Source organism: Schistocerca serialis, chromosome 12, assembly GCF_023864345.2.
Source record: "Schistocerca serialis cubense isolate TAMUIC-IGC-003099 chromosome 12, iqSchSeri2.2, whole genome shotgun sequence".
Taxonomy (NCBI): Eukaryota; Metazoa; Arthropoda; class Insecta; order Orthoptera; family Acrididae; genus Schistocerca; species Schistocerca serialis.
Window position 1 is genome coordinate 91,507,096 of NC_064649.1, and position 18,553 is coordinate 91,525,648.

Consider the following 18,553-nt stretch of genomic DNA (forward strand, 5'->3'; position numbering starts at 1 on the left):
CTATCCTGTTGATGGTTCTCTCACACAAAAAAAGGGGGCTACTCTTTGTTCTGGCTCAATGCACAAAAAACGTTCAGTTTAGGGCATTCAAAAATGCGTTGCAGTGTTAAATGTGGATTTTCACTGCCCTAAATCCTACAGTTATGTGTGTTAACCTTGGCACTTAAGTGAAAAGTTAACTTGTCTGAAAAGATGATTTTGTCCAATAAATATTCATCCTCTTGTAATCGGTTTAACATATCCATACAGAAGTTCTTGCAAGCAATTTTATCAGTGTCTTTTATTGCTTGTATGATCATCAGTCTGTACGGTTTCAAATGCAAATGTTTTCTCAACACACGCCAAACAGTTGTATGTGGGATTTGCAATTTACGAGACGCATGCCCGGTCAATTTTGTAGGGCTGTTGACAAAACATTGTCTCACTTGTTCAACGATATCGTCAGATATGCTTGGATGATCTTCCAACCAAAACACATAGCTAGAATGCTTGTGTCCAGTGAAGGCAGCAACCTCTAATGCAGCTGCTGCTAGCGTTCCTTACACTGTGATTCAGTACTAGTGAACTACGTGAGACGAAACGTGATGTATTTCCCTACAAATTGACACTACAATCACCTATGTAGGTACTATGAACTAATTTATATGAATTTTCAAAGTTGTAAAGTCCTTTTTGAAACAACCTGTATATCTCAACTAGTGAACCCTCCAATGCTTCGCAATTTAAATGTGTATGGGAATTGTATATATGTTCCAATCTCCTTCTCCTCCTTCCTCTCTTTATCCCTCTCTTCCTCCCCCATCCCTCTATCCACTATCCACCTCCCGCTCCTTCACTATCTCTGTCCATCACCTCCCCCTCCCCCCCCCCCCCCCCCCCACTCCCTGTACATCTCTTACCCCAGTGGCTGTCTATCTATCTTCACCTCCCTCATCTCTCTGTCCATATCTTCCCTCCCCTTCTTTATATCCATTTCCTCCCCCCCCCCCTGTTCTCTTTATATCTCCTGCCCCCCCCCCCCTCTTTCTCTGACCTTATTTATCGTTATTGCAAACAGAAACTTGATGGAAATAGAAGTCATAATGAATGGGTGAAGCAGTTGGAGTCATTAGTACATAGGGTATGAGGGAGAGACCTTTCCAACTGCTGTGAGGATTGAATCTTTAATGACAGTATTTTGCATGGTTTTAATCTACAAACAGGCAGGATTATAAAGTTAGCCATAAACACAACTTTCCCGTTTTCTGTTAAAAATGACAAAACAGAACCACACATTTTCACAGCACAGCTTAGCACGTTCTTTCTCACAGCCAGTTTAATGGAAAGTGTTTATTGTATAACATATCTATATCTCCAGTGGTTTAGGCTACGCATTTGTCTGTCTGTCAGTCAGTTGAGGAGAGATTCACCCAACCAAATCTTACCCAGAATTTGTGTGAATTGACAAAAACTGTTTCAGTAAGTTTTATTGAAATAAAATAATCTGTATTAATTGTTACGGAATCATAATGGATCACATCTCAGAAATTCTTATTCGACTGGCCTCCAAACGCTGTCTGCGGTCTTCATCAGTTTCATTGAGTCAACAGTCATGCAGTTGGCTTGCGTCGCGCATATGCCGACCAATATTTCGACATTTCACTGGTGGTATTTTTTCAAAGATATAAATTATGAACTTAAATAAATGGAATGTTTGCAATACACCAAATTACCACAAATTGACATTAATTCAATCTCTGCAACACACCAAAGAGATGATCACCACTGATAACACATTGAAATACAGAGTGTGTTCCGTAAGTAATGCGACCAATTTTTTTCTGACACAACGGTACACCTCAGCGTGTTGTAACCGGCTGGGCTAAATGGAGGGGGGGTGTTAGCTTCAAAACGCTCTTTGTCTCATTCGGCTGGCTGCTGGAGAGTCAGGTTTTGAGTTTATGTAACACGTCACAATGGATTATTCTGTAGAGAAACGGTACGCTATCAAATTTTGCATTAAACTTGGGAAGTCTGCCACTGAAATGTTTCCATTACTTCAGGATGCCTTTGAGACTGATTGCTTGTCCAAATCACAAGTTTTCTGATGGCACAAGTCATCCATGGAGGGCCAAGAGATCACTGACGAACCTCGCAGTGGACGGCCATCAACCGCACGAGTCGACGAAAATGTGACGCGTGAGCCTTCAATTGATAGCACAAACTCTAAGCATGTCAAAAACAACCGTTTTCCGCATTGTGACCAAAGATTTGAACATGAAAAAGGTGTGTGCCAAACTCGTCCCAAAAGTGTTGACCGACGAGCACAAGCACATGCGAGTGCTTCGGTGCCGAGAAATGTTGGAAATGTGTGAGAATGATCCTCATTTTTTAAACTCGGTTATCACTGGTGATGAGTCGTGGATTTTTGAGTACGACCCTGAGACAAAAAGGTAGAGTTCAGAGTGGCACACCCCATCGTCGCCCCGTCCCAAGAAGGCACACATGAGCAAGTCCAGGCTCAAAATCATGCTCATTGTCTTCTTTGACATCAGAGGCACTTTCCATCACAAATTCTTACCTGCTGACACTACAGTGAACTCAGCTTTCTGTTTGAAAGTGCTCAAAAGACTGGAAAGGAGGGTCTCACGCTGCCGAAGCGACATCAAGGACACGTGAAAAGTTCACCGCGGCAACACACCGAGTCAGAATGCCTTCACTGTCAATGACTTCCTGGCCAGGACTAAGACCCCATTCGTTTCTCAGCCTCCCTACAGTCCTGACCTGGCTCCCGCTGACTATTTTTTGTTTTCTCAGTTAAAAGGAGTCATGAAAGGAAAACATTGGGACATGATTGAAAGCATCCAGACACATGTTACATCATCTCTAAAGGCATTCCAGGATGCCTTCCAGGCATGGAAACACTACCTCCTGAAGTGTATCGATGCAAGAGGTTGCTATTTTGAAAATTTTTTATTATTTGTACGAATATATTCAATAAATGATTTTTTATGACTTTGGTCACATTACTTATGGAACACCCCTTGTATATCTTTCAATTGTTCTCTTTTTCACAAAATATTTATATTCAATGCAGAATTTGTAGCTGTTATGAAAAAATGTGACAGCAGAATTGTCAAACTGGCCATCTCATTTCTTTCATTGAGATTTTCATATGAAGATCCCATCCAAATTTCCAACTTTTCTGGTGGATTTTCCCAACATTTTCTTTCATACAAACCCTGTTCTGGCCGATACGAGTTGTGTGGACAGGGGCCCTGTCATCTTCGAGATTAGTAAACTGTGTGAACAAGGCACTGTTGTCACAGAACACATCATCACCAATGGGGAACAAGCATTGCGTCTTAGGATGGACCTGATCAGCCGAAAGGGGCACATCGGCCTAGGCAGTAATGCAACCCTGTGGAGTAACCTTGAGGTTCATCAAACACCTGCCTTGTTTCACTCTTAAGATATAAGCTCAGCGAGAAGATGGAAACAGTGTGAAACAACACCCATTTGACTCCCTTTTCCATTGCTCAGTAGTCAAGAGTTTATGGCTTTGGCATCACATTTTCCCATTATTGGCATTTCCGTCATTGAGAAGTGGTTCTGGAATTGCAGCTCATCCTGCACAAACATCTGTCACAATCATTCAACGCACACTTTCAACCATTTGTGACATAGGAGATGATGTTCTTCCATTTCCCGTGAATGCAGTACAGATCTTCAATACAGTGCCTCTTGAAAGACAACACCCCTTTTGGTACCATGGTTATGGAAGCACCCATTATATGAGTGCCAATGATTTGCCCATGTTCAAATTCACTAAGCTCCGACTTAATGCGTGTACAACTATGCAAAACACTATTCTGACCACAACTGACCCTTGCAACATATTGACACCCTCGCATAGGCCGTCCACGGTCAAATACACTACTGACCATTAAAATTGCTACCAAGAAGAAATGCAGATGATAAACGGGTATTCATTGGACAAATATATTATACTAGAACTGACATGTGATACATTTTCACACAATTTGGGTGCATAGATCCTGAGAAATCGGTACACAGAACAACCATCTCTGGCCGTAATAACGCCCTTGATATGCCTGGGGTTTGAGTGAAACAGAGCTTGGATGACGTGTACAGGTACAGCTGCCTATGCAGCTTCAACACAATACCACAGTTCATCAAGAGTAGTGACTGGTGTATTGTGACAAGCCAGTTGCTCAGCCACCATTGACCAGATGTTTTCAGTTGGTGAGAGATCTGGAGAATGTGCTGGCCAGGGCAGCAGTCGAACATTTTCTGTATCCAGAAAGGCCCGTACAATGTGGTTGTGCATTATTCTGCTGAAGTGTGTGTTTTCGCAGGGATCAAATTAAGGGTAGAGCCATGGGTCGTAACACATCTGAAATGTAACGTCCACTGTTCAAAGTGCCGTCAATGCGAACAAGAGGAGACCGAGACGTGCAGCCAGTGGCACCTTATACCATCACACTGGGTGACACGTCAGTATGGCGATGATGAATACACGCATCCAATGTACGTTCACCGCAGCATCGCCAAACACGGATGCCACCATCATGATGCTATAAACAGAACCTGGATTCATCCGGAAAAAAAAAAAAGAAAAGAAAATGACGTTTTGCCATTCATGCACCCAGGTTTGTCATTGAGTACACCATCACAGGCCCTCCTGTCTGTAATGCAGCGTCAAGGGTAACCACAGCCATGGTCTCTGAGCTGATAGTCCATGCTGCTGCAAACGTTGCCGAACTGTTTGTGCAGGTGGTTGTTGTCTTGCAAACGTCCCCATCTATTGACTCGGGGATCAAGACGTTGCTGCACAATCCGTTACAGCCATGCGGATAAGATGCCTGTCATCTCAACTGCTAGTGATACGAGACTGTTGGGATCCAGCACGGCATTCCATATTATCCTCCTGACTGCACCGATTCGATATTGTGCTAACAGTCATTGGATCTCGAACAACGCAAGCAGCAATGTCACGATACGATAAACCGCAATCGCGATAGGCTACAATCTGACCTTTATCAAAGTCGGAAACGTGAAGGTACACATTTCTCCTCCTTACACGAGGCATCAAAACAACGTTTCACCAGGCAACGCCGGTCAACTGCTGTTTGTGTATGAGAAATCTGTTGGAAACTTTCCTCATGTCAGCACGTTGTAGGTGTCGCCACCAGCGCTAACCTCCTGTGAATGCTCTGAAAATTTAATCATTTGCATATCACAGCACCTTCTTCCTGTCGGTAAATTTTGCATCTGTAGCACGTCATCTTCATGGTGTTGCAATTTTAATGGGCAGTAGTGTACAACAGCGCAATCTGCAGGCTTGGCTAGCAACTGCATTTACGTTCAAGTATGCATTTCACACTGTGTTTCTATATTCTTGTTCAAACCCTCTATGCCTAGCCCTTACTTGACTGTAAATTCAATTCTCAGGGACGTTGGTATCAATGGGACATATAATGACAAAACGTATTTCCTCTGTTTCAGTTTGCAGCCATACCACATATAAAGGCAATGTGAAAACTAACTGGCCTCACCATTGTCCTTTTTTCCTTTCATTTTCACTGAAGGTGCTTGGTGAAACGTAATTACACAGAGAGGACACATTTTTGTCACTCATCTTGCTAATTATTTATTTTTGGGACATATTTTTCTGATTGTTAGAGTACTGACTACCATAGCTTACAACAAAGATATCGTGTGTAATGGTACAAAAATGAACTGTGAAGAATTTATGAACATCAAAGAAATTAACTGCTAATGCTAAATAAGCAACATAAGAATAAAACATTTACAACCACGGAGTACTAAATGACTAAAATTCTTACTGAACAACACAAAAACAACAGATGGGCAGTGCACTTCAATTTTTGACATGCTACAATGAAGAAGGCGATGGTTTTGTTTCTCGGATAGTCACGGTGGATGAAACTTGGGGGGTATTGTACGACACCCCTGAAACAAAACAGCAACCAATGGAATGGGAGCACACTTTATCCCCTACAAAGGTTAAGCCTAAGCAAATCTTGATCCCTCGAAAAGTCATGTGCACCGTTTTTTGGAACAGAAAAGGCAGAACGGTGGAAGGAGTATATAGAGGGTCTATACAAGGGCGATGTTCTTGAGGACAATATTATAGAATTGGAAGAGAATGTAGATGAAGGTGAATGGGAGATATGATACTGCATGAAGAGTTTGACAGAGCACTGAAAGATCTAAGTCAAAACAAGAAAAGTTCGGAGTAGGTATTAAAATCCAGGGAGAAGAAATAAAAACTTTGAGGTTCGCCGATGACATTGTAATTCTGTCAGAGACAGCAAAAGACTTGGAAGAGCAGTTGCATAGAATGGACAGTGTCTTGAAAGGAGGGTATAAGATGAACATCAACAAAAGCAAAACGAGGATAATGGAATGTAGTCGAATTAAGTCGGGTGAGGCTGAGGGAATTAGATTAGGAAATGAGACTCTTAAAGTAGTAAAGGATTTTTGCTATTTGGGGAGCAAAATAACTGATGATGGTCGAAGTAGAGAAGATATAAAATGTAGACTGGCAATGGCAAGGAAAGCCTTTCTGAAGAAGAGAAATTTGTTAACATCGAGTTTAGATTTAAATGTCAGGAAGTCGTTTCTGAAAGTATTTGTATGGAGTGTAGCCATGTATAGAAGTGAAACGTGGACGATAAATAGTTTAGACAAGAAGAGTTTAGAAGCTTTCAAAATCTGGTGCTACAGAAGAATGCTGAAGATTAGATGGGTAGATCACGTAACTAATGAGGAGGTATTGAATAGAATAGGAGAGAAGAGAAATTTGTGGCACAACTTGACTAGAAGAAGGGATCAGTTGGTAGGGCGTATTCTGAGGCATCAAGGTATCACCAATTTAGTACTGGAGGTCAGCGTGGAGGGTAAAAATCATAGTGGGAGACCAAGGGATGAGTACACTAAACAGATCCAGAAGGAGGAAAGAAGTTCCGTTCTGATGAAGAGGCGTGCCACGTGGTGCATGAGTGGTTGCGCGGACAGCTAAAAGAATTTTTTTCTATAGGAATTTATGTACTTTGTAAGCGCTGGAGGTACTGGGAGATGAAGAAGCTTGCACAGGATAGAGAAGCATGGAGAACTGCATCAAACCAGTCTCTGGAATGAAAACCACAACAACAACAACAGCAGCAGCATGGGAACTGGAGCTTTATTAACGCTACTTACAAGTTGCCTTTAGTCTTCAAAAATACTTCATACTTCCCAGTTTCATCCCCATCTCCCCCTCCTCCACAAACTATCGTATGGGTGCACTGAGCACACAGCTTTTATCTGCCAAGAAGCATCAAATCTGTGTACACATACATACGAGGGTGAGTCAAATGAAAACCTTAAATTTGTAATAACAAATCGAAATTTCGCACCGTTATCCTGTAAGTTGGTAAGCGTGCTACATACAGTGTGAAGAATGGCCTTTAGGTGGCAGCATAGTGCAGATACACACATACCATTGCAGTATCAGTATACAGATGGCCGTCCCACTTGCAACTTGCACTAGGGAAGAACAGTGTTCTGTTATTCGGTTTTTGCTTAGTGAAGGTTTGAAACCTATTGAAATTCATCGATGAATGAAGGTTAGTACAGTGATGCATGTTTGTCACAGCAGCAAGTCTGCGAATGGAGTAGGAAGTTCGTAGAAGAACTTCTTCCTTGCTTTGAACAAGAAGGTGATGGCTTCCTTGCAAGAATCATTACTGGGGACAAAACCTGGGTTTACTTCCACCAACCAGAAACAAAGAGAGCAAGCAAGGAATGGCACCATTCCTCATCACCAAAACCAAAGATGTTTCGATGAGAACCATCAGCAGGGAACGTTATGCTGACTCTCTTTTGGGACGAAAAAGACGTCATTTTGGAGCATTACATGCCTAGAGGGGACCGCTGTCACCAGTGCATCATACACAGACCTCCTAAAAAATCATCTGCAGCCTGCAATCTAATCAAAGCGATGTGGATTGCTGTCAGCAGATGTCTTTTTGCAACATGACAATGCAAGGTCCAACACTGCCCGTACAACAGTTGCAACAATCACAGACCTGCGAGTGTCTTCCTCATTCACCATACTCACCAGACCTTGCCCCCACATGGTTTCCATATGTTTGGACCACTCAAAGACGCAATGGGAGGAAAGAAGTTCCATTCTGATGAAGAGGTATGCCACGTGGTGCATGAGTGGTTGCGTGGACAACTAAAAGAGTTTTTTTTCTATAGGAATTTATGCACTTTGTAAGCGCTGGAGGACTTGCATTGAGCATGGGGGAAATTATGTTGAAAAGTGTTACAGCTTTGTACCACTTCTGCACAATAAAACATATTTAAGGTTTTCATTTGACTCACTCTCATATAAAGCAGCTTTTTTAAAAAAAAAAAACTTAGTTATGTATACAGATAATTTGCTCTCAGTTCTGATGAGAGAGTTTGCGAGTATCAAAATATCAAACATAAATGGCTGTATATTTTGAATGAGTTGACTTAGAAGCTTAAATTTTTTACAGCACCAAGGGACTGTAGATGTTCGTATTTGACATAAATTTCAATATGATATCTCTACCTGGTGCTGAGAAAAATTGTCTTAATAGAGGGACAACAAATGGAAAAAAGGGACATAATTACAAACTAACAAATTTTTTATTTCTTCCTTTACTTGCACTATGAAACCTGTTTTTATCTGTTATTACTTTTATGTTGTAAGTTCATGTACTGACACATTCCATGACCTTGGAGATTTGCTCCTCAATTTGGTCCTACGGAACATGATGTGTAAATAAAAAATAAATAAAAACCTAGCTTCTTGCCAAATATTATGATTCCAGGTCAGTGGGGAGTTCACTATGGGGTTTGATGAATGGATTGAGTTTGCGAGTATTAAAATACTGACGAATGGCCACATCCTTTCCTTCCATTGACTTAGAAGCTTAAATTCTTTTCGTTGCCTAGCAACCACAGACCTTAGTACGTAATATAAATTTCAACTTGATACATCTATTCATTCCTGAGAAAAAGGGTTCTTAACAGTTGGACAGACAGACAGGCAGAGAACATTTTTTATGCTTTTGCAGGAACGGAAGTACAACTACTCATCAAAATATATAGGGTACATTTTTATTTTTTACTTTTTTTATGCTTAACTTGCTGTTACACTATTGTTCTCATGTTCATGAAACATAGTTCTCTAATGTGATCCATATTTGATGCATTTGGTCAAGACTCAGTGAAATGTACTGCAGAAGATTTGATGATGGCAACATTGTTATCACAATAAATGCTGTACAATAGTGATCTTGGTTCTTTGAAGTTGTATTTCTGTTTCTAAATTAATCTAGACCACCCCCTAACTTGACAATGTTAAGCGTATATATTATGCTTTTGATGGATGACGAATGCAACGTACATTGTAATGGTAAAAAGATATTTTTTGTGTGACATAATTACAATTTCACAATTTTCAGTTTTTTTTTCTGTGAAACCTTGCTTCTTGCTACATTTCATGGTTCTGTGTCAATAGGAGGTATCCTGTAGGCTTTGATGAGTTTTTACGAATCAAAATATGTCACATAAATGGCCGAATAGTTTGACTGCATTGACTTTGAAGCTTAAAATTTTTATCCTGCGAAGGGATCATAGATCTTAATATGTGACATAAATTTCAACTTGATACATCTACTTGTTCCTGAGAAAAAGGATTCTTAACAGTCTGACAATGCAATCCTACAATGGTTCCAGTGAACGATCCCATGGCAATGAAACGAATTTAAGCTTCTAAGGCAAGGCCAAAGATACGACCGTATATGTCACATATTTTGAAATTGAATATAATGATCTACATTTCCTTTGGATTAAATGAGCTGGTCGATGGTGGAGTATCAGTGATCGAAGGTTAACACAAGATTTATTTCTTTACTAATCATCATCGTAAAGTTGTTTGTGATTTTATTTTTGGTTGTAGTTACAAACTATTTTGTTGTACTGTAATCATTTCACTCGTTTATTCAGTCACACATTGTGTTCCATAAACCAAATTACGAACAGGGTTTTGAGGGATATGGAAAGACTATCCATAGATTAACAGGCAGCAGCAGCCACTGCAAGCTATGCCTGTAAAGTATACCAACAAGTACAAACAGTGCAACTCTATTGACATTGATTTGGTAATAATGAGAATCTCTTAACCTCCTAGATGATGAAATTTATGGATCTCAGTGTGTGTGTGTGTGTGTGTGTGTGTGTGTGTGTGTGTGTGTGAGAGAGAGAGAGAGAGAGTGCCAGTGTCATGTGACCTTGTGACTGTGCACTGTTTATCACATCAGTTACCTACTTAAGGAGCCATATTTATACCTGGAGGGCATTGGTAGTATTTTTATTTGCTCTACCCTTCCAAATTTTCCAAAATATGTTCTGAGAACTGATTTTGGCAGGCTGCATGGAACGTCATCAACAAGCAGCCTCCGTTCGTGTCGTTGTGACTCTTCTTTGGGGAAAACCTGTAAAAAGAAAAAAAAGTGCAATATACTGGCACATATGGTGCACAAATTGTTTACAAAGTGTTCAGAAAGGTTACATTTTAGTTACACAGATGTAATTATGATGGCAAAGTGCAAAAGTTTTCAGCTTTTGAGAGAAATGGTGTTGATAAAACTGAAATTTTGCTGTTATTCTGTTGGTGGGTACATGTTGTGCAATAATGTATCGACAGCAGCAATTTTATCTCTGGTAAGTTTCCTCTACATTGTTTTAAAATAGACATGTAGTGTGGCTTTCATTCAATTTTGGAAGGTTAACAGCTAACAGAAGTTCATCCATAGCAGAGAAAGGTTTATATGAAGACCACACTTTCATTTTCAACTGCCAAAAATAGGTGGCTGATTTTGGTCATGGTCAAACTTACCTTGAGGATGACCCACATGGAGAATGTTTCAAAATTCCAACCTCATACGGAAATATAGCTTACACAAAATGAAGAAGTAAAGAAGATTGGAATTTAGCAAGCCGCTGACTACATAATCATTAGAGTTGTAACACAAGCTCGGACTGGAAAAAATGGTGAAGGCCTGCATCTACATTTACATATATACTGTCAAGCCGGATTATGACGCATGGCAGAGAGTACATTAAACCATTGATTTTCATTCCCCTTCCTGTTCCACTCGCAAATGGAGTGAGATGATGATAACTGCCTGTACACCTCCATATGAGACCAGACGTCCTTTATCTTACCTTTGCTGTCCTTACCTGAGATGTAAGCGGGTGGCAGTAGGATCGCTCTGCAGCTGGTCACAAATGCCGGTTCTCTAAACTTCGCCAACAGCATTTCATGAAATTACTGACTTCTTCAGACCAGGGATACACATATGAGGTGTGATAAAAAAGAAATGGAACTTTTTTAATTTCACGGGCTTTACACATCCAGTTTAATTTTTTTTTTTATCTTGTTGGTACATGTGTTGCTCATGTATGTCTGCATTTTCAGCTGTTTTGAATATTTTGTTTCTTGGTGACAGTTGAAAAGGTTATACATGTTTCTGAGTGCTCAGTGAATTTTTAATTTCAAAAAAGATGGATCAAAGAATTTACATTAAATTTTGCTTAAAAATGGAATAATTTGCAGCACCACATTCAAAATGTTGATTGTTGATTTTGGTGAATCTCCTATGAATTTAGACAACATTTTACGAATGGTATACATGTTTCAAAGAGGGTCGAGAAGATGCTGACTGCCCTGAATGCCCTGACACATGAGTTACTGATGACAATGTGGAAGTAGTACAGAAAATTGTTCTGGAAAATTGCCAGATCACTATCACAAAGGTTGCTGATGTCAACACAGCCTATGGCTCAGGCCAAGAAGCTTTTTAGATGGTTTAGGCAGACTGAAGTCAACAGTTATACAGAACTTCTAAAGAAGGTTATAACAAATGACAAAGCAGGAGTATATGGGTATGAAGTTGAAACCAAGGGCCAATCATCCCGATGTAAATGTGTGAAGAGCCAAGACCGATAAATACTTGACAAGTCTGATCAGATGTGAACATTCTTCTCACTATTTTCTTTGATTAGAATCAGATAGTACATCACGCGTTCCTACCTCGTGGTTGCTAAGGCCAATAAGGAATACTACCTGGAAGTTATGCATCGTTTACGGGTAGCAATCCGGAGAAAATAACCAGAATTAAGGCAAAACCACTCACAGAAATTGCATCACAATAATGCTCATGCTCACCCCTCAATACGTGATCCTGACTTTTTGGCAAAACACAAAACCCGTATGTTGCCACAGCCACTGTATTTACCGGAGCTGACCCACTGTGATTTCTTTCTATTCCTGATGCTGAAGAGAAGCATGACAGGAGATCGTTTTGCCACCACTGATGAGATACAAACAGAATCACTATAGAGCTGAACACCACCATTAAAAGTGAGTTCCAGAAGCACTTTCAAGTTAGGAAAAAGCACTGTGACAAGTGTATTATATCTTGGGTGGACTACTTTGATGGAGACAAAGTTGATGTTGATGAGTAAATAAAGATTCTATAAGAATGGTACTTTTCAACCACATCTCGTATGAGTTCATACAACATTTCCAAGATACTAGCATGTTGAACAAACCTACCAGTAACAAATTGAGCAGCATGCCACTGAATTGTTTCCATGTGCCCTTTAATCCGATGTGTTGAGGATCCCAAACACCTGAGCAGTATCCAAGATTGGCTCACAAAAGTGTGTTGTATGTGGTCTCCATTATAGAAAAGCCACACTTTTCTAGAATTCTCCCAGTAAACTGACGTCAACCGTTCACCTTCCCAACTACAGACCTAATGTGCTCTTCCCAATTCATATCGCTTTGTCATGTTGCTGTGGCCACGAAAATGTGCATTATGCTGTCTGCATGGTTGTATGTGTGTGCTGTTGCTGAAAAAAGAGATAGTGCTTGCAAGCTAGTGCGAATGCTGTTTTCTGTTACGTATTACTGTGTTCCACGCACCGATCTGTTACAGGTGATGGCTGCCTTTCCCTCATTTTACACTACTGGCCATTAAAATTGCTACACCATGAAGATGATGTGCTAGAGACGTGAAATTTAACTGACAGGAAGAAGATGCTGTGATATGCAAATGATTAGCTTTTCAGAGCATTCACACAAGGTTGGCACCGGTGGCGACACCTACAACGTGCTGACATGAGGAACGTTTCCAACCGATTTCTCATACACAAACAGCGATTAACCGGCATTGCCTGGTGAAACGTTGTTGTGATGCCTCGTGTAAGGAGGAGAAATTCGTACCATCACATTTCTGACTTTGATAAAGGTTGGATGGTAGCCTATCGCGACTGCGGTTTATCGTATCGCGACTTCGGTTTATCGTATCGCGACACTGCTGCTTGCGTTGGTTGAGATCCAATGACTGTTAGCAGAATGTGGAATCTGTGGGTTCAGGAGGGTAATACGGTTCACCGTGGGATCCCAGCGGCCTCGTATCACTAGCAGTTGAGATGATAGGCATCTTATCCACATGGCTGTAACGGATAGTGCAGCCACGTCTCAATCCCTGGGTCAACAGATGGGGACATTTGCAAGACAACAACCACCTGCACAAACAGTTCGACAATGTTTGCAGCAGCACAGACTATCAGCTTGGAGACCATGGCTGCATGGTTGCATTCGTGTTGCTGCTGCCCTGAACATTCTCCAGATCTCTCACCAATTGAAAACGTCTGGTCAATGGTGACCGAGCAACTAGCTCGACACAATACGCTAGTCACTACTCTTGATGAACTTTGGTATCGTGTTGAAGCTGCATGGGCAGCTGTACCTGTACATGCCATCCAAGCTCTGTTTGACTCAATGCCCAGGCGTATCAAGGCCGTTATTACGGCCAGAGGTGGTTGTTCTGGGTACTGATTTCTCAGGATCTATGCATCCAAATTGTGTGAAAATGTTATCACATGTCAGTTGTAGTATAATATATTTGTCCAATGAATACCCGTTTATCATCTGCATTTCTTCTTGGTGTAGCAATTTTAATGGCCAGTAGTGTAGATATTACACCACTAATACCATAATGGGTTCTGTCAATCTGCAAACCAACATATCCAGTTAATTAAGTTCAGGATGCTATGCATTACAGAAGTGAACTAAAATTGTTAGTATTGAGGTCCTTAAAATGTTTTACTTTTCACACTATGAATCCCTTAAGCCACTCGGGACTGAACTATGGGGCAGCTCAATAAATATAAAGAATCTACTCAATCATACTGGAAAGAGTGTGTTGCATAATGACCTGTGATAAGATATGTACACACACACACACACACACACACACACACACACACACACACACACACACACACATCAAAAAAAGTTTTGCATCACCTCTGTTCTGAGAGCCCTAAACATCAGGGAACCTCCACCTTGCTGCACTCGCTGAACAGTGTGTCTAAAGCTGTCAGCCTGACTGGGTTGCCTCCAAAGAAGTCTCTGACGATTGTCTGGTTGAAGGCATATCTGACACTCATCGGTGAAGAGAACGTGATGCCAATTCTGAGCGGTGCATTCAGCATATTGTTGGTCCAACCTGTACCGTGCTGCATGGTGTCGTAGTTGCAAAGATGGACCTCACTGTGGACGTTGGGAGTGAAGTAGCACATCCTGCAGCCTATTGTGCATAGTTTGAGTCGTAACATGACGTCCTGTGGCTACTCAAAAAGCATTATTCAACACAGTGGCATTGCTGTCAGGGTTCCTCCAAACCACAATCTGTAGGTAGCGGTCATCCACTGCAGTAGTAGCCCTTGGGCGGCCTGAGCGAGGCATGTCATCGGCAGTTCCTGTCTCTCTGTATCTCCTTCATGTCCGAACAACATCACTTTGGTTCACTCCGAGACACCTGGACAGTTCCCTTGTTGAGAGCTCTTCCTGACACAAAGTAACAAAAAAAATGGTTCAAATGGCTCTGAGCACTATGGGACTTAACATCTATGGTCATCAGTCCCCTAGAACTTAGAACTACTTAAACCTGACTAACCTAAGGACATCACACAACACCCAGCCATCACGAGGCAGAGAAAATCCCTGACCCCGCCGGGAATCGAACCCGGGAACCCGGGCGTGGGAAGCGAGAACGCTACCACACGACCACGAGATGCGGGCACACAAAGTAACAATGCAGTCGCGATGGAACCGCGGTACCGACTGTCTAGGCACGGTTGAACTGCAGACAACGCGAACCGTGTACCCCCTTCCTGATGGAATGAATGGAACTGATCAGCTGTCGGACACACTCTATCTAATAGGCACTGCTCATGCATGGTTGTTTACATCTTTGAGTGGGTTTAGTGACAACTCTGAACAGTCAAAGGGACTGTGTCTGTGATACAATATCCACAGTCAACGTCTATCTTCAGGAGTTCTGGGAACCTGAGTGATGCAAAACCTTTTTTTTATGTGTTTATATACAGTAGGTGGACAAAACTATGGAAACACAAAAAAGACAACACGTTACCAAGCCTAATATGGTGTAGGACAACCACTGGCATTCAAAACAGGTCCTACCCATTTCTGAACAGATACACACGAGTCCTGTATGGGAATCTTATACCATTCTTCCTTCTAAATATTTGCAAGTTCAGTAAACAGTGATGGAGGGGATAGTGATCATGCACCCTCCTCTCCAACTTAGACCACAAAAGCTCAATAATATTGAGGTCTGGTTGCTTTAGAGGTTACAGCAGATATGAAAAGTCATCCTTATGCTCACAAAACCACTCCTCTGCTAGTCTTCTAACACAGCATCAGCAGTAGGAAACAAACATTGAACCAAGGGATGAGCTAAATCAACCAAATTACTCGTATCATCCTTGTCAGTAATGCGACCTTGCAGGGTAACCATGGGGTCCATGGAATATCACGATGTGGCTGTCCAAATCATCATCCAACACAACATCCCCCTCCCATGTTCCACTCCAGGGACATAAGAAACAGTGTGAAACAATACCAAATGACTTTTTTGATTGTTCCATAGGCCAAGTTTTATGGCTTCAGTACCACATTTTCCTGTTACAGGTATTTGGATCACTGATGAGGGTGTTGGAATTCCATCTCATCCTGCAATTCCCTCCTTGTGGAGCTCCCTTCATGTTGTTTTAGTGCTGACAGGGTTCACAACATTTAGTTCCACAATAGCTTTTGCAGCTGTCATCCTTTTATTTATCATCACACTCCTCTTCAATGACTGTCATTCGACATGATCACTGGACACAAACTTCCATCCGCATTGTCAGTTAGTGGATGATGTTTTTCTGTTTTCCCTGTGTGTGGTATAAGTCTTGGGTATGGTGTCTCTCGAAACATCAAACACTTTGGCCACCTTGGTTACAGAAGTATCCACCATACAAGCACCAACTATTTGCCCACATTTAAATGACATAATGGAATCACAACTACACAAAACACGGTTCTGAACATGACTGACACATGCAACATACTGAGGACATTACACAGAAGCCATTCATAGTCGAATACAAAATGCATCTGCATTATGTTCGAGCATACGCTTCCCATCGTGTTTCCACACTTTTGTCCAACCACTTCATATCAATATAAAACATAAACTATTGGAAACTAAGAAAAATTCAACACAGGACAAAAGAACAGCCAAATAATGAACATTTGTGCATATAGAGAAATATTGAGGAAAAATCTGTTTTATTCGTTAAATGAATTTCCTGGTTATTGGAAAGTAAATCCAAAAGTATGATGAATGCAAATGCAAGAAAATAGAAGTAACTGTCATTCTGTCCTCATTAACCATGTATAGGTTTGTCAGAAACAGTCTGAAGGGCTTGTAAATGTGTTGCAGGGTAGATTGTACTGGGAATTGTTAAGAAAAATATTTGATACATTGCGCCATTTCCAATTTAATTAGCATTGACATTAGCAAATCAAGTCATCGTGTGCAAATTCGAGCTCTTGCACTTGTTAAAATGCAGTAATGCCGAGCTCTTGCACTTGTTAAAATGCAGTAATGCACAGACATCTGGGGGTCCGTGAGTTACCACCTCTTCAAATGCTCATCACTAGTTGAAATGAAGCTTTTTCGGAAGTGACAAATAAGTTTGGAAACCAAACAAAGAATACACTTGATAACACTATCTCTGATGAGCTACTTGACTTTGCATGTGCTACAATCTCACTGCCCAACTTCAATGCTAATTTAATCAGAAACCACACAATGTATCTAATTTTTTTCTAACAATTATTTCCCAGCACACCATTCCCTGCAACACCCTTACAAGCTTTTCAGACTGTTTCTGACCACACTGTAATATGTATGTAAATTTAAACATGAGGAAATTAGTAATAATGTACAGAAGAGTTTAATTCAATGTAATACGTCATCTATTTAGGGTAATCTGTTCTATATATACACTAAGTTGCAGAATATGCTACGTACCTGTCATTGTACAATCAAAATGTCAAGGTCTATATGTAATGATACAACAGTATCAATTGAAATAAATCAGATAAATGGATGAATAAATAAATAAAAACATAAATACTTTGCTTGGCCTTATACTCAAAACACAAGAGTATGGAATGTCGTATATGAAGATATACACTGCTGGGGTGGGGGGGACCAAAAAAAAAATCGGTACACCCTTCTGGAAGTTTCCAATTCACTCAGGAGTTATTGTTGCAACAGTGCATATGGAGCATGTGAAATGATTACATTTCCAGATCAGTGGCACAAGCAGTTCTGAGGTACCAGATATCAACCCATTCTGAAACACACACACACACACACACACACACACACACACACACTATGTGATCAAAAGAATACAGACATTAGGCTGAAAATGACTTACAATTTTGTGGCGCACTCCACCGGGCATTTGTCATACTCTCACCGTGCCATTGGATAGCCACATTGTGTGCTGTGATTCGTCACTCCACACAACGTTTTTCCACTGTTCAATAGTCCAATGTTTACGCTCCTTACACCAAGCGATGTGTCGTTTGGCATTTACCAGCATGATGTGTGGCTTATGAGCAGCCACTTGACCATGAAATCTAAGTTTTCTCACCTCCCACCTAACTGTCATAGTACTTGCATTGGATCCTGGTGCAGTCTGGAATTCCTGTTTGATGGTCTGCATAGATGTCTGCCTATTACATGTTTGGACCCTCTTCAACTGTTGGCTGTCTCTGTCAGTTAACAGATGAGATCGCTATGTACGCTTTTGTGCTGTACATTTCCACTTCACTATCACATCGGAAACAGTGGACCCATGGATGTTTAAGAGTGTGGAAATCTCACATACAGACATATGACACAAGTGACATCAAATCACTTGACTATGTTCGAAGTCCGAGAGTTCCCTAGAGTGCCCCATTCTGCTCTCTCACGATGTCTAATGACCTCTGAGGTCGCTGATGTGGAGTACCTGGCAGCAGGTGGCAGCACAATGCACCTAATATGAGAAATATATGTTTTTG

General features: G+C 41.1%; 1 protein-coding gene across 1 annotated transcript in view; it reads right to left on the reverse strand.

Annotated features, from left to right (window-relative positions):
• Nucleotides 1-18,553, reverse strand: part of LOC126427960 (serine-aspartate repeat-containing protein I-like) — a 129,286-nt gene that overhangs the window by 30,710 nt on the left and 80,023 nt on the right. The window contains exon 3 of the mRNA XM_050089848.1: nt 10,396-10,541. Coding sequence (XP_049945805.1) covers nt 10,396-10,541 — 146 coding nt within the window. The remainder of the gene's footprint in view (nt 1-10,395; nt 10,542-18,553) is intronic.